The following is a 21,531-nucleotide window of genomic DNA, read 5'->3' as shown; positions in this document are numbered from 1 at the left end:
ACTAAATCCTTTCTTTCATTCAGTTAGTGCATATGCTTCAATACAGGAGGAAAACAGGAGGAATTATTCGAGGAGGAATTATTCGAGGATATTGAAGCATATGCACTAATTGAATGAAAGAAAGGATTTAGTTCGTTCCTGTTCAGCGGTTATTACAAATTCACCGGCAAACTCGCGAAGGCTTTTGAAGAACCGTGTGTACAGCGAAACGAGGCACCTAGCCTGGCAAACCCGTTGCCATTCTCCCGTCGGGAGCAGTCCCAAATGGTTTGGGCGCTCCTTGACCCATGTAATTGGTCCCAGCATGTTTACAACTGCGGTTTCTTGTGATTGTGCCTGAAAAAGGAAAAAGACCAAGTAAAAAAGATTATATTTTGCAGTACATCAGTCTGTGTGGCTTTGCCTTTGTTTTCTTCTTCTTGAAAACTGCCAGTGAGGGGGAGCTCACCACCTCCCTAGGCAGCTGAGTCCTCCTTTGAACTACTCTGACTGTGAAAAAGTTTCCCTAATATCCAGCCGGTACCTTTGTGCATGTAATTTAAGCCCATTGCTTCAGGTCCTAGCCTCTGCTGCCGACTGGAACAGCTCCTTGCCCTCCTCCAAATGACAGCCTTTCAGATACTTAAAGAGAGCAATCATGTCCCCCCTCAACCTCCTCTTCTCCAGACTAAACATTCCCAAGGCCCTCAGCCTTTCCTCGTAGGGCTCAATCTCCAGACCCCTGATCATCCTCGTCACTCTCCTCTGCACCCCCTCGATTTTCTCCGCATCCTTTTTGTAGTGAGGCCTCCAGAACTGCACACAATACTCCAGGTGCGGCCTGACCAAGGCAGTCTAGAGAGGGGCTATGGTGACCTCCTGCGATTTCGACGCCATGGCCCCTTTGATACCGTTCAAAATAAGAGGGTCGTTGTCATAGTTGCAGTGCAGTTCTCCATGGGTACTGACTGTGCAGAAGGTCCTGCTGTGGAACATACTTTTTTTTTTTTTTGCTTTTTGCATTATTGATTGCTGGGTTCTTACGTAGAATCCTACTTACAGTTATTTGTGGAGTTGGCAATCCAGACCAATTTTACGACTAAACTAAAGAATGGGCAGTCCAGTTCCCTGCCCCCTTGTCCCCTCCTGTCAGTCAGTGCACAGACGTCTCCTCCTCTGACCTTCCCACCCCAGTCGGCAGCTGTCTTGCATGTGGGAAGCTGTGTATGCAGGGCAGCTGGATATACCCAGGGGGGTGTCTTGATGAGTGCAGTTGAGTTCATACGTCTTCCTCTGTTACGACCAAAGCGCCCTATCCTCGAGTATGGGCAGCTGAGCCTTGTAATCTTCCTATTACATACGTGTTGATAACAAGTGGAGTTAGGGGACTTTGGCTTAGATGAAAACAAATTGCAATACTGTCTAATTCACAAGTTCAGTTACATTCAACTTAATTCTGATCTGGAGGTGGGAAGAATATGTCTACGTGTAGAACCAGCTTGACAATTAATGGGAGATCTTTGAATGTCCTTGAAGGCCTGCCATTTGAAGACTGAAACCATGAGCTATGAAGAGAAGGAACAGCAGTTGGTCAGTGACTGTGTCAAAGAGATCCGTAAGTATCCGAATGAGTACACAAGAAACATGTTTTTGTCTTTAGATACAAATTTATCAGCCACTCTCTCATACCTCCATATCAGTTCTGTACAAGCAGTTAGCCATGCCAGCATCAACTAGTTTGAAGATTTTAAACTTCTCCTATCAGTATAACCGTGTCATTACTTTAAACACGATCCCATCTACCTTCTTTGACATAAATAAAATTAATATAGGCAACAATAACATATTATCCCTGTTTAAACTTATAAAAATATAAATGTACCAGCAAAAGGGGGAACAATTCCATTTTGCAGAATGGAAAGTCCCTTACAAAGAAGATTTGCACTGGTGTAGACCTTTTTTGTAACTTTAATTCAATGTGGTTCTGTTCAGATGGTTGTTGAGATTTTTTCCTTCCCCAGCAGTCCTTTCTAACCCTGAGAAAGTTGATTTCTGGGCTCACAAAACCCATGTGGAGTGGCGGAGGGTTGCTCTCCTCCCTCCGTAAGCATAGAATTACAGCTTCGGAAGGGGTCTCCAGGGTCATCTAGTCCAACCCCCCGCACAGTGCAGGAAATTCTTAACTACACCCACCCACCCACCCCAGAAACACACACAGTGACCCCTGTTCCATGCCCAAAAAATGGCAAAACAGCATCAGGCTCCCTAGCCAAAGTGGCGATCAGCTTTACCTGGGCGTATAAGAAGGGGCCACAAGAACTAAGCACCGATGTAGCCTTTTCTGCCCTTCCTCTCATGATCTGCCCACGTTCACAGAATCAGCATTGCTGTCAGACGGCCATGTAGCTTCTGCTTAAAAACCTCCAGAGAAGGAGCGCCCACCACCTCCCAAGGAAGCCTGTTCCACTGAGGGACTGCCCTAACTGTCAGGAAGTTCTTCCTAATGTTTAGCCAAAAACTCTTTTGATTTAATTTCAAACCATTCGTTCTGGTCTGACGTTCTGGGGCAGCGGAAAACAACTCTGTGCCATCCTCTATATGACAGCCCTTCAAGTACTTGAAGATGTGAACAGAGCTACACTTACATAAGATGGAGCAGTGGGCAATTTCATCCCCTCCTTGCCCCCCCCCCAGCAAAACACTGGGTGGTGTGGGCAAGGGAACATAGCCGAGGTTGCTGTCATGGGTCCACAATACCAGGGTGCAGTGCCTTGAGCCACTGAAGTTCTAGAGCACTGCAGAATAGCTTGCAGATTTTTAAAAAAAAACTTAAGATGGAACTGCCACAATACTGAATCACAATGAAGCTTTTAAAAACATCTCCATGATTGTGAACTTTATCTGCAGCAGGTAACTGACTTTTAGTTTTGGTGAATTTAAAACCTGAGTTCCTTGGTAACCCCCATCTCCACTGGGTCTTGGCGTGGCTTGTCACCTTCATGAGAGTGTCTGGCTTTTGCTGTTGTGTTATTAATACTGTTCCTTTTTATTCTATGAAAGTCCAGCAGTGACTTTTTAAGATAGATTCTGGACCACTGTTTGTGAATTTAATGTTCCCTACTTGCACATTTCAGGGGAAACAAATGCTCAGATTGTCAGAATGAGCGAGGAGCTGACGGGAAAGAACGAGGAGCTGCTTCATTACCAGGAGGAGATCTCCTCCCTCTTGGCCCAAATTGTGGATCTTCAGCATAAGATCAAAGAGGTCTGTGGGCAGGGAGCCCAGGAAACGGAGGGGTCCCGTTCCAGGCAGTTGGTTGCCGGAGGAGGGTGACTGGCTGCCGCCGCCAAGACTGTTCCTGAGAGGGGGGTGTGATGATAACTCTCTTTGCCCCGTCAGCACGTCATTGAAAAGGAAGAGCTGAAGCTTCACCTGCAGGCCTCCAAAGAGGCACAGAGGCAGCTGACCGCAGAGGTAGTAGCGCTCCTTTTTTAATTGCACCTTTGAAATGGGAGGCCGGATCAGCAGAAAAAGGGGGGAAAGGACTGTAGATTTTCAAAAGGGGAAAAAAGAAGATTGTAGGGTTTTCTCTTAAATATGTGGAAAGAATTCCTTTTTCTTTACAATGCGGGCAAAAGTTTAATGGTCAGCTGAAAAACTGGCTGGGAAGGGGAGGCGGGAGATTTCTTGAAAACAGCATCTTGAAACTTTGGGTTCTCAGCTAAAAGAAATCTTCTGCCAATTTTTTTGAGCCTGAGAAGAAAATTAAGAAAATTCAAGTGGGAGACCCACAAGGTCTTATGGAGGTCATCTCATTTTCCTCTATGTCCCTCCCCCCCCCCCCACTATTTCCTCTTTTCTTTCCATGAAAGCTCTCATGGCCTCTCTCTTTCCAGCTTCCTCCTCTCCTTCCCACTCCGTAGCCAACCTATCTGTATCTTTTCCCCTTGCCCTCAGCTGCCCCCCCTCCTCTCCCCATGGCAGTCACTCCCTGGGAGAAGTTGGGCCCCGTTGTGTGGTGGTTGCTGGCACTGGGCCTGGTGGTACAAGTAATGCATCTTTGGTGGTTGCTGCTGGGCCTGTCCCTGGTGAGAAGTCCTCTATCAAGGGACATGACAAGTAGGGGACAGGACCCTTCCAGAGATGTTTGGTTTCCAGGCCCACCCCTGCTCACCCCGCCTTCGCTCTACAGAAACCAAGGCTTGGGAGGCTCAGTAATATTATTGTGGTTGCCTAGCAAACTCCAGAATGACCTCAGAGAGCTCAGTTGGCATTTTTTTTAAAGCTACAGGCACTGTTTCTATTATATTGGGGAGTTTTAATCCCCCCCTCATTTTTTTTTCTTTAAGGTTTTCAGTTTTTTCTGCAAACCAAGAATTTCCTTCAGATTTGGAAAAAAATCTCCCCTGACTGTCTGTAGCTCCATTTTCTGGCTCTGTTGACAATATCCTCTATGGTGTGGTTCAGAATTAGAAGTATAATACATATGGTTGGATAAAGCGTGACTGCCTATATTCCTACAGCTGCATGAGTTACAGGAGCGGAACACAGAGTGTCTGGGGATATTGCACGAATCGCAAGAAGAAGTGAAGAGACTGCGCAGCAGATCCAGCCCTGCTGTTCTTCTCTGCCACCCACAGTCATGCGGAGCATTTCCTGGGGTAATATAACTAGTTCTTTCAGTAAACATAGCAAATCCCACTCACTGAGTGGAATCTTTGATACTGCCAACTGGTTTAAGTAACAAGAAGCCCCAAGGTCACAGTTAGAGGTGGCTGCCCTTGTCTTCCAAAGGAAATGAGCTGGTTGTTGGCTACAGGATGTAATCATCGCCACCTGCGACTCTCTCTTAAGCCTTTAGTTTGTTTTGGAAAAGAGTAACTTCAGGAGTCTCACACTCTCATGTGTATTTATGGCTCAGAGGAAGAAGAGGGCAGTGCTGTGCGGGAAGGGTGGCTTTGGAATTATTTTTCACCCTGCCCCGTTGTGCTCTTAGCAGGAAGATTAAGAGCTGTGACGGTTCCAGGAGGACACTTGATGTCTCACTTCACAGTTTAATTCTTTGCCCTGATTTTAATATTATTCCAGTGGGCCCCTCTGCGGACCTCTTACCCACTGAGTGGTGATCTTGCTGCCTGCCTCCTCCCTCTGCAGCAGCCAAAGGAGAGGCAGGACCAGAACGTGTAAGGCTCTGCCAAGCAGCTCTCCAAAGACTTCGCTGCAGGCAGTTAAAGAGCTTTATTGAAAAGGTGCTGGTATCAGGAGCTTGCTCCGTCTTTGCCAGGAATAACGTTCCCATGCAAGCAACAAGCATATATAAGATTTAAAAGCATGGGCAAATCCTAAAATCCGCCCCCCCCCCCCCCGAGTCTAACAGTCGGCTAGGCTCAGCGGGAAACATCTAAGCGGGAAAACAGCAGAACTGATGTGTGGGATTTTCAAGGTCGTGGTGTCTGGGGACTACTGGGTGCAGTTCAGGGGAGCATGCAGATAACGGCCAGAACAAACGCCTCCCTTGCATAGTTTCACATCGCGGGTCTGAAAGGCAAGGTAATTAACAGTTGCAGTCCGGTCAAAGAATGGCCGCAGCATTTAGCCATAACCATGACATCAAGCAGTAGGCGAACAGCAGGGAACAGCAGGGGGTTGCTGGGTATGGCAGGTGATGCTAAGCGCCCGACAGAAACCTCCGGCAAATATTTAGCCATCTGTTAAATGTGTGGATTTTGAGGGAAACAACCAAGAGTCTGGGCTTGGGGCACCTGAAAGATCAATACATTTATTGTGACAATGTTACCCAAATAGGAGGTCTCCTTAATTTGTTGGGGGAATTAGCATTAAGAAAGAAAGCGAGAGGGGGTAACTAGGTATCTCCACCAATGTTTACGGGGATTATTCCTTTAGAGAACTCTCTAATAAGTCAGGCAGATGTTCAATCTTTTTTTTATTAAAGAGAAAGAAAAGAAAGACACACACCGCATGCATACAAGGCTAGCTAGTGAAAATGGAGGGAAGTTGGAGAAAGCAGTTCAGGGAAGGCGATCATTACCAGTCTCGAGATAGTAGGAGGGGTCCGTGGAGGCAGCAGCAAAAACAACCTGCTTTTCACAGTTAGGAGAGTCTTAAGCGAACGTGTGGGTGGATGTATGGATCCAGAACTCACATACAGAGCACACAGCTGGAAAGCCCAATTATATGGCAAAACGTACCCTGGGGCAAAACGGGCATCTTGCTCCCCAAAACAATAACTTAATGGTTTGTCTGGAGGTGAAACAGTTAAGTTGGGAGAGGCTTGATGTGATTGTCTGGGATGGACTATAGGTGAAAGTAATGCTTGATGACCTGATAGGTACCATATGGGAGGGCTGTCCGGTGTGGCGAATAGCTTTGATGAGGATAAATGGGTGAGGGGAAGTAAAGGAAGGCGTTAATGAGATTAGGCAGGGAGTTTTCTCAGGAAGCCTCTTTATCTCTGTGGAGTGTGGAGGGATAGTCGGGTCAGTCACCCACCTCTGACTCGCGTCCTGGTAACTTTCCAGTCTTCCGGCCCAGCTGGCATCCCCTCTGGGTCAGGCAGTGCCTTGGACTTACGGCATATGAGGAAGGGGTTTATGATATTCCATTCATAAACTGCCCTATCAGCATGTCTAACTGCTAAACCAGGGTGTCTAACTGCTAAACCTGCTAAACCAGGGTGTCTAACTGCTAACCGCAAAGGTTTCCATGGGCCAAATCCCTCTTTGTCAGATGCATGAAATTGGGAGAGATACACACACAGATGCAAACTGCAGAAGGGGTGATGGATTGGTTATTACCCAGGGAAGCCAGAAGGCCTGGATTCCCAGGACATAGGTGTGTAATGTAATCTTGTGGTGCTCAGATGAAAATCCAGTCCGTTCCAAAGAAGAAACAGTCCTGTCTCTGTGGAGATGGACTTCTTCTCCCAGGAGTTATTAGGAAAGTTGGGAGGATCTGAGTCACACACGTAAACCTGTCTGGAAGAACAAAAGCTCTTCACTCCAGTCTGGCTGTGCCAAACCCGCAAACTAATTGCAGCTCAGCAGCTTCTTTGAAACGCCTTTCCTGAAGTCCTGCAGCCTTGAGGTTCCTTGTCATTTTGGTTGTGACGCTGAAGCATTGGGAGTTGCTCAAAAATCATATAAATGGGTGTTCCTGAGCTGGGAGAAATGTGAACTGTGAAGAAATATATAAAGAAATACACTGAGAACTGTCCCATCTTTTGGGTCAGTGTCAGATAGATAGATAGATAGATAGATAGATAGATAGATAGATAGATAGATAGATAGATAGATAGATAGATAGATAGATAGATAGATAGATAGATAGATAGATAGATAGATAGATAGATAGATAGATAGATAGATAGATAGATAGATAGATAGATAGATAGATAGATAGATAGATAGATAGATAGATAGATAGATAGATAGATAGATAGATAGATAGATAGATAGATGTGTGTGTGTGTGTGTGTGTGTGTGTGTGTGTATTCGCCATTTGTATATATATTTGTATATTTGTATATACATTTGTATATTTGTGTGTGTGTGTGTGTGTGTGTGTGCAGGGCTTTTTTTTTCAGGGGGAACATGGGGGAACGGAGTTTCGGAACCTTTTGAAAATGGTCACATGGCTGGTGGCCCCGCCCCCTGACCTCCAGATAGAGGGGAGTTTAGCGGCGTAGAGGTCAATCTCAACTCCCCTCTGTCTGGAGATCAGGGGGCGGGGCCACCAGCCATGTGACCATTTTCTCTGAGGGCAACCCACTGAGTTCCACCATCTCTTTTCCCAGAAAAAAAGCCCTGTATATATGTATTCGCCCCATGTGTGTGTGTGTGTGTATTTGCCATTTGTCTGCCTAGTCAGGATTCTGTTTTATCTCTTATACATGATTTGAGCTTCACAATTAAAAATGCAGTTTAAAATGGATTCTTATTATTTGGGTACATTAAACCAATAGTGGATTTTATTGTGAGGAAAAGCTGCATTTAAACGGAAGATTTCAGGGAGCCACAGGTCGCAGAGAGCTCTTTTGCTGTGCACAGGTTTCCTCCACCTCGTAATTGTGATTGGAATTCAGTGGTTCTCTGATGTGAGGAATACCAGTTTTGCTGAAACCGCCCACTTTAGCAGACAGTGTCCTCGCAGACCAAGTGGTGTGACCATTCTGGTCAGCTTCCAGTATACCACGTTGTTTTGTGTTACTGAATTCATTGCTAGGATGAATGTTGATCTCTTCGGCTCAAGTAAAGCTGAACCTGATAGTTCTGATTTTAGTTGGGTTTCTGTTTGCTTCCCCGATCTGGGTGGCAGCTTCAGATTGTTTTATAATGACTCATCTGGAACCGTTGGTACGAATGGCTTTGTTCTTCCGCAGTGATGTAATAGTTCTGGTTCCTGCAGGGGCTTTTGATACAAAGAACAGCAAAACCAGAGCCCAGTAACACCTTAAAGACGAAGAGCTTTTGAGAGCTAAAGCTCCCTTCTTCAGAGACACCTTCAGCTTTTGATTTGGAAGAATTTTTCCAGTGCTTTTCTAGACGGAATTCTCTCCGTTAACGTTTAACCAAACTGTGTCCATTTCTAAGCTGCCGATGAGCAGCATTTCTTACGTTGTACTAAAAGTGTCGAAGCAAATAGTAGAGGGTGCGTTTGAAAACACTGGCCAAGTATCCAGGCTTTGAGGTGGGTTGGGGGGTCATAATGTCATTTAACTTAGAGAAGGAATTGGGCGAGCAAAACTATCATATGTGAAGAGCACTTTGAGCTTCAGACATAAACTTATTTTCTCAGTTAGGCCGAGCAAAAAATAGGCACACTATCAAGTTTATCTGTGTGTGTTTTAAGGAATATGTTGAATCTTATTCTGTTCTCCGCTTTAAGGAATCTTTGGCAGCAGAGATCGAAGGCACGATGCGGAAAGAGCTGAGTCTGGATGAGGAATCAGTCTCAGAACAGAAGTAAGCTCTGCTGCTGGCGTTCCACCATTCCCAGCTGCCGCCTGGGAGAACTTGGTGACGGCTCATCTGTCTTGCTGTTTTTGTGGTTTTGCTTTTCTGTCTGAGCTGCCCTGGGCAGGTCTCTGGAGGCACAGTATCCATTCCTTAAGCGGGTTGAGGGGATTGGATTAGAAAAGCCATCTGACTTGTCCTGATGCACGCAGTGGACCCAGGCCCAGGTGCAGGGAGTATCTGAGAATGGCAGGTCTGCCTAACTTCAGAGAGGCTGGCAATGTAGATGTATGGGTGGAGGACCAAAAGAAAGTCAGGTTGTTGGGGTTGTTTTCCTCCCCCCCCCCTTTTTTTTTTTTTGCTTTGATCAAATAAAGGAAGTAACTCTCAAAAGACTTCGCTGCATGAGTCCAGGAACTGCCTGAGTTAAAGAAAATTATTGACCAGCTACTAGAATCAAGATCCTTCTGCATCCTTGCCAGGAATGGCGTTTCTCTACAAGCACCTAACATATATAGATCCAGAGGAGTTAGCCGTGTTAGTCTGTAGTAGCAAAATCAAAAAGAGTCCAGTAGCACCTTTAAGACTAACCAATTTTATTGTAGCATAAGCTTTCGAGAATCAAGTTCTCTTCATCAGATGCCTGATCAAAACAGTTTTGATCAGGCATCTGATGAAGAGAACTTGATTCTCGAAAGCTTATGCTACAATAAAATTGGTTAGTCTTAAAGGTGCTACTGGACTCTTTTTGATTTTGCTAACATATATAGGATTCTAAGCAGAGCCTAATTCCCAGAGTCCCCCCCGCCCGCCCTTTCAGGAAACAGTTCAGGAGGAAGACTCTGAGCGGGCAAAAGCAGAGCCGGTGTGTCAGACGCTTCGCGGTCGTGAGTGTCCAATCAAGCACTGCTTCCCAGGCTAAGGAGAGAACACCCCGATAACAGCAGAAGGAGCCCCCCCCCTCCCTCGCAGGCGTTCTCTGACGTTCCGGTCAGAGAACAGCTTCAGCCCATCTCATCCGAGGCCAAACAGCACACAGGACCTTGCAGAATACGAGCAGCAGGCAGGACCTTGGCAGAGCACGACTGGGGACATCCTGACATCTCCCAAGCCTAGGCTGTGAGGACGTCGCTTCTGATGTCACGCACAAGTGCAGTGCTGGCATGCCCAGCCGTCCCCAGGTTTATCCGGCTGCCTAACAGGAATTGCTGGGTGACGGGAAAGCCTCCAGAGCGGTTGGTGCCGGATTTAGAGAGGACAGGATGGGAAGAGCTGCTGCCAGACTCAGCGGAGGAGCTGAAGGAGTCTGAAACAGTGAAAACAAAGACTGGAGGAGGAAAAGAGACAGAGAAGCGTCTGTGCAGATACGTGGCGGAAGGAAAAAGGGATAATGGGTTACAAAATGGAGGCAGCGATACAGAGGGAAAAAGGAGGATCACGCTGGGTGCAGGGGGAGCTCTTGCGTGGGAAGATATGGGAACAGTTGAAGCACGGAGGTGCGAGAGATGGACCCCTGATGTCCGAAGAGGAGGGATGAGACCCCAGTGGGGTACCAAGAGAATGAGGAAGGGGGCTGGGAAAGGGGGAAACGCGAACCTGTGGGTGGGGGGAGCGAGAGAGGAGGCCGGTGGCTGACTCGCGAGAGCGCTAGCCGTGCTGGTTCAGAGGCAGTATGAAGAGACCATGCGCTGCCAGGTGTGTTTGGCGGGAAATCCATAGCGCTAAAGGCCTGGAAGCGACTGCAGTATCCCAGATTTGAATACTGCACTTGCACATTGCTTCCAAAAGCATCTTTGCAGTATATTTTTTTTAAATACCCATTTTCTGTTTCTTTTTCTCTTCAGGGTTCAGCAGCAACGTGTGTTTGATACCGTCAGAGTCGCTAACGATACACGTGGCCGTCCTGCCCCGCTACCCATTCCAGGATCAAACCGTTCCAGTGTTGTCATGACATCGAAGCCCTTCCACTCTGGCTTGCAGCATGCAGAAGGAAAGGCAGGCCCCACTCAGAGGAGCAACCCGGAGAGCGTTTCCAAGTAGGAAATGTACCTAAGTCGAGAGCTTCCCGTGGTCTTGCATTTCTGGGCATGGGTGGAGGGCTCGCTGTTCCTAGTGAAAATTGAAAGTTCCGATTTTCTGCATTGTTTTCTGTTTAGCATGTTTCTGTATTTTATCTTTATGAACATCTCAGCATCCCCTCTGCTCCTCTCGATACTTTACTCGGTGCTAAACTTTGTATTTTTGGATCTCCTGTTTTTTTCCCTTTCCAAGGCAGCCTCTAGTGGGCAGGGTTGCGTTAGGCCACAGCGCTGGGAGAGAAGTTGAATACAGGTGCAGACATCATTTCTTGATGCACATTAGCCAGGAGCGGCAGGCGGAGCAGTGCCGGCGGGAGGGCTAAAGTCCTCTTCGTCCAACATCCCGTCTCTGATCCAAATAACTCCCCCTCCCCCACTACTGCATTTAAATGGACAAAAAAACTGCACCTCTCCCATATAATATGCGTGCTGTCTCCGCTGAGTAAGATATTTTGGCATAGTTAGACCACTACAGAAAACACAACTTTCTTGGTGAGCCGCATGAAGGGCTGCTTTATTTGTGTAGCCCAGATTTTCTTGGTGACACCTGCCGTGTGCTCAAAACTTCTTCCACTGTGAATAACAATTCAGTTACCTGCAGTGTTTTAAGGTAGGTTGAACAGTGCGTGGAGTTTCCAGCAGCTCATCAAATGCTCTGCCCACAGTAATACTCAAGCCACACTGTGGCAGTTTGGATTGAACATAAACTAGGGTTTGCCCAAACCAGGGAGGGAATTTGAGCATGTCCAGGTGTGTGCATGAGAGCCACGCGCATGAGAGCCACGTGACGTTGCCTTGCACTGAACCAGACCCCAGGTCTGTAGAGTTCTTTCTTGTCCACATGTCAAGCAGATGCTCTCCTGGTGAGCCACGGACCCTCCCCAGACTCAGGCGATGGCTTGGTTGTGGTATCCATCTTGGGTCATTTTTAAAAAAATCTCATACATGCGCTACAGAAGTAAGATCGGCAAACTGTATCTTGCCCAGTTTATTGCCTGGGAAAGCTCTTTTTTAAAAAATAGAAAGGCCTGTATGCACGTTAGCAGTGTTGAGTATCGATATTATTCTAGAACTTTCTATTTCCAGTATGGATGATCCACAGCCGCACCAGCCTGGTATCCCTGGAGACGGTGACGTAGCCACTGCTCTGCACAGGCTCACCCTCCGTCGGCAGAACTACTTCAGCGAAAAGCAGTTCTTTGAAGAGGAATGGGCGCGAAGGATGCGTCTGCTGGCTGACCAGAAGGAGGAGGTTGCCTGCTGCAGCAGGCCGGCGGAGAGCTGCCTCTTGTTGGGCAGCAGTCCGGAACTCCCTGACTTCTACGGCTCCTCCTGCTGCATTCGCAGCCTCCTCCCGGAGAAACTGCAGATTGTCAAACCGCTAGAAGGTAAGGCTAGAGCAGTCCGTTCACGCTTTCTCGATCCCCAGTTTATTCTAAGATGGAGTTGGGCCTGGGTAGAAATCTCTGATCAAGCCTTCTCTGGTAGAATAGGCCTGGGTTGATCACCGTCTCTCACGCAATAAACTGGCAACGTACAGCCTGCCAGCTTGCCTTCTGTAGCCTGGGCTGGTCAGAGTTTCCCAGGCTCTTTCTGGTTAGAGGGTTTTTTTGCTTTCAGGCAGGCTTAAGCATACTGAACAAAACCCCCACCAATCTTGGGTCACGCCATGCACAGACCTAGCTAATGGTTGCAGTCATGAACGTCTTCTCTGCCCTTGAGAACGTAGTGTGGTTAAAGGCGCTTGCCTTCTCTGGGAGGTCTTTGATCCAGCTCCATTTTGGTCTTTGTGATGACTGAATGCAGGTGCCTGGAGAAATTGGAGGCTCTTTCGCACTAAGAGGAATTCTAAAAATTCTTGTGGGGAAGAAACAAACTCCGATTTTTTTCAAGTGCCCATGTTTAGATCTCATGACAGACCAGGAGGCCTCTCGTCATTCTCTGCTCTTGGAGAGGAGGGAGTCCCTGAGCGCCACCCTTGCCAGCTTTGTGCTGGCCACAAACAAAGAATTTTGGTTGTAGGGAAAACAAGCCCCGTGGCAGCTACTGTAGGGGTGAGGTTCCCTGATGGTAACACAGAAACCATAAACTTTTACCTCAATGGGGTTTGCAGAGCTGTAGTGAGTTTTTCACAATACAATTTTTCCAATAATTTTTTTTTAAAAAAAGAATAGGGTTTGCAGAGATGAGCAATGAGTCACATAAAGTTATTACTAAAAGCAACAAGAGCTTTTGTCCATCTTTCTGTCCCTGCGATCGGCTGCCTGAGTGAGGACCCCGTGCCTGTGGGATGTTTATGCTGCTTTCCCCCCCCCCCCAGGCTCTCAGACCCTCTTCCACTGGCAGCAGCTGGCCCAGCCCAACCTGGGCACCATTCTTGACCCTCGGCCTGGCGTTGTCACAAAAGGCTTCACGCCATTGTCTCGAGACGATTTCTGTCACCTGTCCGACTTGGAGGAAGATGAGGAAGAACGGGATGAAGGCATCACCTTCCAAGTCCAGCAGTCTCCCTTGGAGGAAAGGAAGCCCGCAGAGCCAGAATCAGTGGCAGGAATCTTCCTGCCAACTGTTAAGTTAGCAACGGCACCCCCTGCAGGTAAGGACTGAAGCCCCTTGTTGATTTATTTTTAATCGCTAGACGTAACTCCTTCCCCTCTAAAGTGCTTTCTGGTCGTTTCTCGGGACTCCCTTATTCTGAACGAGTTTGTGAGACTGTGGACAAGGAAAGTTAGAGACCTTGGATCATATAATAGTTTTTTGCCCTAAGTGGAGTAAGGAAAGAGAGAGATTTATTATTCCTATTATGTTAAAAGAAAAGCGTCCCTTCCTTCCTTGGGCAATCTCAGTGTTATTGTCTGATAACTTTCCTGACAATCAAACCTCTGCTATAGTGGCTTCCTTTTTAGCCACAGTGATAAAGAAACAAGATTTTCATGAGTTTAGATAGTTTAAAGTGATAATGACGAGTTATGTCTATGTGAATTGGGTATGTTCAAGTGTACAGTTCATATTTTGTTGGTGTTTGTATGGCTTATGGCTTCAGCCGGAAAAGCAATAAACATTATTATTATTATTTTTAATCGGTCTGTGTGACACTGTCACAAACCCTCGTCTCAGGCTTGGGCTGACCGTCCCCTACCTTGAGATGGAACTTCTCCTCTCTACGCCTATGAAGCTGGATCCTGGGCTGGGAAGCCTCTGGTAGCGTGGCTGAGATTTAGCTTCGACTTCCTTTCTTGTCCCACCCTTCAGGAACATATAAGTGGCATGGTTCCCCAGCCAAATCCAAGTAGGGGACACGTCAGGGGTTGCGATTCCCTTAAACAGAAACTGGCACACAAGGCTTGTGGAAATTCAGACAGAGACAGAAGGTTTATTTACAAGTAGGTAAAATAAATAGGTAGGCAGGTGTTTGAAACCGAAATAACGGAGAGGTTTTTGTACAGACACTTCACTGGTGTGAGGCACAAAACACTTGGTATAACTCTACGTTGCTGGCTTCTGTCAGAGGTTGGCACTGCTTTACAAATACTCTGCTTCTAAAGCACAGACACAGCACGACTTTCCCTCCTCTCCAGACCTGAGGGTGCGCCACTGAGTCAAACCCGCACTAGATACTGGGCAGGCGTTACAGTTATGAGCTGTAACCCTGTACCTGGAACGGAAGGGGAGACTCCTTTCTACCCACTTCCTTGGCCCACTATAATTTCCCAGATCTCTCAAGTCTAAGCAGGAGTTCGTACTGGTTTTTCCCACTTTAGTCCAAGGACTAAAAGCGCGTCATGAATGTACTGATTTCACTTCAAGGGTACGCCTCCCCTTCCTTCCTCACACAAAGGACTCGCTGGCTGACCCTCTCTGGTCAGAAGCCAGGCTCTCACTCCCTCTTGCTCTGCAGTCTCCCCCAACTGCCAGCCCCCTCAACGTTCCCTCCCCAACTGCCGTTTCAGGGTAGCCACATGGAGGGGGGGGGGGCATGTCAATCATCCTCTTTACTGTCCTGCAATCTCAGCATCTGAAGCTGAGTCCGTCACGGACATCTATTCTCTCCCTGGAATTAATCATACTTTGGGGCAGCTTCGGTTTCGGTTATAGGAAAATTTGACGTGGTCTGTTCAGTTCTTTATACAGAACAATATACTCTTCAGGGAACATGTGAAAGCTGTGGCTCTTATTTTCCTTCAGCCTTGTATATAATCAGAGAGCAGAAGCTGACAAAAGACTGAAACAGGCTTAATAATGAGGCCTGCTTTCCTTGGGACTCTGTTCAGAGATGACATTTCCTATGTGCGTTTTATGGAAAATGGAAGCCAAACTTCTCCTGGGCTTTGGACATCGGACCCAGCCCCTGCTGTTTTGCCTCTGGGGACATAAATGTTCTTGAGCAGGATCCAGTCCTGAAATTGTGCGCTCTCTCTTGGTGCGACTGTTTCCCCTTCCCTATCCAGGGTTCAGTGCTTGTTTCAAAACCCTGGTTTACATGAACCACGGTTAGCATTAACCGTGCTTAAAACGGTTGAACCTAACCCAGGGTGATGTGCCTGCAGAGGTAGCTGCCGTGCGGGGCTGAGTGCTCCTGCCCCCCGCTCCCAACCCTTTTACCTCTGGCTAAGGAACCGGGAAAGCAGCATCTCCCCCTTTCCTGCCTACGGGCGTTCAGCAGAGGTCAGTCTACAGCTGTGAAACGCAGGGTCCAGCGGGCGCAGTTTGGTTTACGCTGAGCGGCTTTTGATGGTGACGACTTGAAAGTAATCTGTTGCGTTCAGGAGAACGTGCTTGCCTTGAAATTGCCAGGGTTTTATACACTTCCTCGTTCAGTATTTTAAACATTCTTGCCGACTTGTAATCTCATCTTGATTAGACTTTTTTTTATATTGTAGCTTCCAATCCAGGGAAGTGTCTCTCATCTACAAACTCTACGTTTACTTTTACTACCTGTAGAATCCTCCACCCATCTGATATCACACAAGTCACTCCTAGGTAAGAAAGTTACTGGCATTCTCAGAACTGGGAGTACAAACAACTGGACGGTTGTGATTTCTCTTGAGATACAGACAACTGCTTTAGAGTGTCTTTGTTTATTAGAGAAGACAATATCTCTGTTTTTGCTTGAATGGAAACCTTTTATAGCCTTTTTATATGAAATAGATAATGATTTGATGGTATGTGGATTTATGGATTAAGGAATACGAACTTTAGAAAAAAGAAGGCTTTTATTCTTAACATAGAGCAAGTGGAAATTTGAAAATGATACATATTTGTTGTGGAGAAAATCAGAACCCCACTTGTAGTTTATTTAGTTTTTCCTTTATTTTCTTTCTCTATTTCATTATTCTCCCTTTCCTTTTTTTCTTTTTTATGTTTATATGTATTGTTAGTTTGGTTTGTTTGTGAGATGATTTTATTTTTATCTTTTATGTATTGTGTATTTATTGCTCAAATAAATAAAAAAGAATTGGGCATACAATCAAATACACAGTTGGCTCTTGAGATACAGACAGCTGCTTTAGAGTATGTTTCTAAGGAACCAAAGCAGACGACAGTTTATAAATGTAACTAGTTGTGGTTAAATTTTTCAAGATAACTATTAATTTACCCATTTTGTCATATTTGTAGGGGATTTAAAGGAGGTGGGAAGACGTGGGCAGCTGGCAGGCAGGGCAGGGCAGGGCGCGAGCCTTGATATCAGGGGAGAGGCCCTTCCTTTGAGACCTTTGCCTGAGATGACGTTGGCAGGGACTTGTGGGAAGTTTTTTGCTTTGGAATCCCCTCCTGTAGGAAATGAGCCATCCTCTCATCCCTTTTTGAATCGAGATGCTTTTATTCTCTAAGGCTTTGGAAGGTGCTCTGTGATTGTTTCTGTTGTTTCCAAGTTACAACAATTGACTTTTCTACTTGAAGGATTTTTGCTGTCGGTTGATTTTTGCTTTACTGTTGCCTTTCTTTTTGACACTCTTCTTTTACTGATTTTTTTTACTGCTTCCATTAAAAAATTGGTCTGGGGGGAGGTTAAATGTAGTTATGAACCTCCGCGGGGCTTCCTTACCCCTGATCAGAAAGGCAACAATACAACATGTCCCTAATTCCTAGAAACATTCTCCTCCTTCCCCAGCCCTTTCCATGGAGAGAGGCTTTTAATGGTGATATTTCACATGCATACTTTTGATTTGTTTCTTAGTGCTTCGTATGGCCCCCAGTGCTCTGGAAGTAACTGCAGTACGAGCAGTACCGTTTCCGGCTCCCCATCCATGTCATACCAGCTCAGTATTGGAGAATTCCTCACCAACAGAGGAGACTCAACCACCACTTTCAGCAGCACCACCAGTTTGGCTAAGCTTCTGCAAGAACAAGGCATCTCAGCCAAGGCCTACAACAGCCCAGTCGTGGAGAAACTGCCTCTCCTTCAGTCCTTCAAGACGCTCGCTGTTCCCACCACGCCGCCAAATTCTCCTTTGCACTCGCCTGGTCCTTCCCCTTTGCCATTTGAGTCTCGAACAAACATTTCTGAAAACTTTTTAGCCTCTCGGCCTGCTGAAACGTTACTGCAGGAGACGTACGGGCAGAAATCCTCCAATCCTCTCGACGTGGGGCAACTGAAGATGAACCTGGTGGAGAGGCTGAAGAAGTTGGGTATTGCCAGAGCTGTCAAACACCCTGAGGCAGGAGACAATAGAAAGAGTCAAGGGGCAAAAACTGGCCTGCAAAGGCAGGACTCGCTTGTGTACCTCAGTGCAGGCAGCAATCTAATGGGCGGCCTAAGAAAAAACCACAGCCTTCCAGTCTTGATCGGAGCCCTTGGAGGCCCTTTGGGCGTGTCCTCGTCTAAAATGGGGGTCCTGGACGAGGACTGAGTCAGAGGTTTGGCGTGAGGGACTTTTCTCTGGAGAAGTGATGCATGAACTTTGAGATGCAAGCCACGATGGTTAAAGGGATGTAGATGAAGAGTTGCTGTGGGATGACAGTGAATTTTTAAAAGAGGAAAGGGTGGGTGGGAAACGCAGAGAGTCTTCAGGGAGTATGGAAAAGAAGAGGACAAAGAGCAAACCGAAGGTCCAGCCTTGAGACCACTGAAATCTCTCCTGCCCTTCTGTCTTGAACAAGAGGAGACAGCAGAAGTCCATTCCACACTGTAGTAAACAGCTGCACAAGTTCATTGGCTAAGTACGTGTGTTCAGGTTTTATTGGAGAGGTCCTACCACTTAAATGTAATTTGAAAGAGAGGAACCAAAATAGTCTTGTCAAATACTGGATCAGAATGAGAGTGGCAAACCACTTTTCCGAGGGAGCAAATCAGGATTGTCATCTTCAATTTCTAAATAATCTGGACCTTCCTCTTAAAAAGCAAGGCGTTTCCAGTGTTGTGGAGAAATTCTATCCTAGAATTCGGGATTATAGGGACAGCTCTCTTGTACGCACGGAACACTCAGGCAAATATTAACAATGCAAAAGGGAATAAAATCCAGGTGCTTTATTCAGGGTTTATATTTGACTTAAACAGGGAGTGCAGATGTAGCGGACAAAGATAGTGAGTGAGACATTTGAGATCCAGCTGTGTTTGGGAAATGCTTGAATTCATAAATTACTTATGGTAAAATAGTCCTGCAGTAATCCCAGAGATTTACAACACAACCTCAAGGTTAGTTCTGTGGAGTGAATGACTAGTTGGGAACTAAGGTCTGGGAAGATCTGCTTTATAAAAAAAATTGCCTGATAAATCGGGATGTATCTGTGTGTCCTCCCCCCCCCCCAATTCCCAGAAAGCTTCAATTGCGCGGCTTTCACAGAGGAGATGCTTCAAGGGATGTGTCTCTTCAGGCAGTACAGAGGAGAACTTCAGTTTACAGGGCAAAACGGCAGCTGTCTTGGAAGCTGCAGTAGCCGCAAGTACTGACAAGGCTATAAGAGAAGTTTTCCTTGCCTGGAAAGAGGGTGGTCTGGAGCTCCTGAATAAATCGGCTAGAGGGCCTCAGAGCCTGTGCAGATATTTCGCAGAGGGGGAGTGGGTGGCGATTTCGTCTCTCCAGAGGGCTTTGGGTGTGACATGGAAGCCGGAGAGAGTGACGGGAAGCCCAAGTGATTTCCGTCTTCTGTTTTCACACTTACCTTTCTGCTTGAAGTGGGAATTTGCAAAGCATAGACCCTACGCACATCTGAGAATGGCGTCTCTCGCTGGTGGATGTGAATACTTGAATATCATGACCTGTTTGCAATGAGTATTGTGATGGCTTTTGGGTTCGTGCTGATGGTTATCTAACGCGCACAGTCCATTTGCCGTGGGCAAATTCCAACCTATGCAGGAGGGGAAATTCTATAGGGTTTGAAAATTAAGCACAAACAGTAGTTGTGAGGCTTAGCAAGGGACCATTCCATGTATGAGCTCCAGTTATGGCAAGATGTATCCGAAAGATGTAACTAGATTACTCAGTAACATGCAGTTACTCTGCACGTGGCTGCGCATTGGCAACGTGACTTCACCACCAGTCCTCTTGGCATTCTAGCTGGGGACTTAAACGGTTTTTGGAAAGCGTAAGATTCTAAACCTGCCACACAGTTGCACAAATAAATGATACAAATATATTTATTATAAATTACTATATACGGGTTAATTCTATTTTAAATTATAAGGATAATTTAGAAATTTTGAAAGCTTCCATTGTGTCTCTGTATTGTATAAAACCTTGCCACCTTCAAGAAAATTAACTACGGGGAATTTTGTTTACTTTTTTCTCCATTAAACTTGGAATCCAACACGTCCTGCTTTCCTTTTGCAGTACGAGGGAAAGGTCAGGTGGGGAAACACCAGCATCTGCCCACGGCAGCCAGGAATATCTAGAGGAAGTGGGGGAAGCCCAGCGTTTCATTCAACCCGCGTGAAACGGGCGTGTGCCGGATTTTGCCATGATCAAATGTCTGCTGCGTTCTTTTTAAAAAAAACACCCTGAATGTTGGTTTCTAACCTGGGTTTGTTGTAGTTTCATCTGCTTTTTAATTATCTGTATTTATCATCAGCAATCAGAAATTGTAAAACAGACTTATTTCTGCATATTCATATTCATGTTAAAATTCATTTTATAAGTATACTCAGTAAATGCATGTTCATATGTTTGAAGAGAGCTTTCTTCCTTTCTTCTAAGAAGTCATTGGAAGGTATCAAAAAGGCAGCCAAACAAAATAAAAAACAAAACATACCAACCCCAGCTGACTAATGAATTGTCATCTGACCAGAGTTCAGCCTGTATGGGTGGACATCTATTTTGCGTAGCAAAGAAGACTGGCCAACCAGCAAAAAGTTCTACAATTGGTAAAATACCCAATTAGAAATTAAACAGAAAAGGAAAAGTTTCAATACCTACAAAAAAGTCAGCTAGCTGATAAAGGAGTTATTGCTAACAGAATGTCAGGTTCTGACAGGTAGATCTCAGTGACTTCACTGCATGAGTCCAGAACTGCATGAGTTAAAGCTTTATTGATAATCCACAAGTTCAGCAATCCAGTACAGCTACTTTGCCAGGAAAGAAAACCTACGCCAAGCCCAGTCTGCACCCCCTTAACTGCCTGCGTTCTAAGATCCCACTTCCCACCCCTGTGTAAAGCAACGAGCAAAGCAACTAGGAAGGAAGATGTTGTAGAAAGTTCAGGAGCTCCAAGGTTAAGTATCCATGACAACAGCAACCAGTCCGATATGCTTTCCTGGGACAGGGAGAGAGTACAGTATTTGGTATATAATGCTGCCCACCCCGTGGCATTCTTAGATTCCTGGAATATTTGATTATTAATAATAGGCGGCCAGTTGACTGACTGACAGTATTGGGCAGGTCAAATAATTGAGGTGGCCCATCTTCAGCAAGTCAAGTACATTTTGTACAATAGACCTAAAGTCCTTTCTCTCAAGAAAATTAGCTGGGAGGGAGCATAGCAGAACTTTTTTGCCAAAAATCTCTAAGGCTTCTCTCTTAATGGAAGACTTTGAAAGTACAGGTTACTAACAAATATATCTTTATACAGGAAATGCAAGAGACACTGGAATGGCCCAGATTTGTCCCGGCTGTGTTTGTGGCACAGTTGGGGCTGGCAAAGTTGGCTGTCTTCTTCTTTGCAAACTTACTTAAGAATTGATACTGTATTTGAGTGCCAAAACAGCACCATAACATACATACATACATTTATCTTTTCTGCATCCTCGGCTTATTTCTGATTTTCTTAGCAGCTGCCCCCGAGCATTGGAATGGGCTTGAGTGCAGGTCCTCCGCACATCTGCGCTCCCTTTGCATTTTTACAGTTGTGAAGTCAGTTTATTTTTTTCTGCATCTGCCTTAAATAATCAGGATTTTCCTTTAAGGTTGCTGTTGTCATTGGTGACATCACTGGTGACATCATAGCACACACCCTTTTTTCACATACTTACATTTTAATATTGATACAAGGGCTGGGTTTTTTTAAAAAATGGAAAGTGAACACATGGAGAAGTCTTGGTATGGGAAAATCTGAAAGGGCAGTAGCT

At 45.9% G+C, this 21,531-nt stretch overlaps 1 protein-coding gene across 8 annotated transcripts in view; it reads left to right on the top strand.

Annotated features, from left to right (window-relative positions):
* The window catches only part of TRAK2 (trafficking kinesin protein 2), a 51,856-nt gene extending 31,717 nt beyond the window's left edge, over positions 1 to 20,139 (top strand). For 7 of the 8 annotated variants that reach the window (XM_054970713.1, XM_054970714.1, XM_054970711.1 and 4 more), the window contains 10 exons: positions 1,516 to 1,594; positions 3,114 to 3,244; positions 3,380 to 3,454; positions 4,504 to 4,641; positions 8,885 to 8,961; positions 10,797 to 10,988; positions 12,117 to 12,418; positions 13,351 to 13,626; positions 15,911 to 16,010; positions 17,209 to 20,139. In XM_054970713.1, coding sequence (XP_054826688.1) covers positions 1,516 to 1,594; positions 3,114 to 3,244; positions 3,380 to 3,454; positions 4,504 to 4,641; positions 8,885 to 8,961; positions 10,797 to 10,988; positions 12,117 to 12,418; positions 13,351 to 13,626; positions 15,911 to 16,010; positions 17,209 to 17,881 — 2,043 coding nt within the window. In that variant the 3' untranslated portion in view covers positions 17,882 to 20,139. The remainder of the gene's footprint in view (positions 1 to 1,515; positions 1,595 to 3,113; positions 3,245 to 3,379; positions 3,455 to 4,503; positions 4,642 to 8,884; positions 8,962 to 10,796; positions 10,989 to 12,116; positions 12,419 to 13,350; positions 13,627 to 15,910; positions 16,011 to 17,208) is intronic. The other variant, XR_008596498.1, reaches the window with a different exon arrangement.
* The last annotated feature ends 1,392 nt before the right edge of the window (positions 20,140 to 21,531 follow it).

Source organism: Eublepharis macularius, chromosome 2 (assembly GCF_028583425.1).
Source record: "Eublepharis macularius isolate TG4126 chromosome 2, MPM_Emac_v1.0, whole genome shotgun sequence".
NCBI classification, from domain to species: Eukaryota; Metazoa; Chordata; class Lepidosauria; order Squamata; family Eublepharidae; genus Eublepharis; species Eublepharis macularius.
Note: the sequence above shows the minus strand (reverse complement) of the source record. Positions and strands in the feature narration are given on the sequence as shown.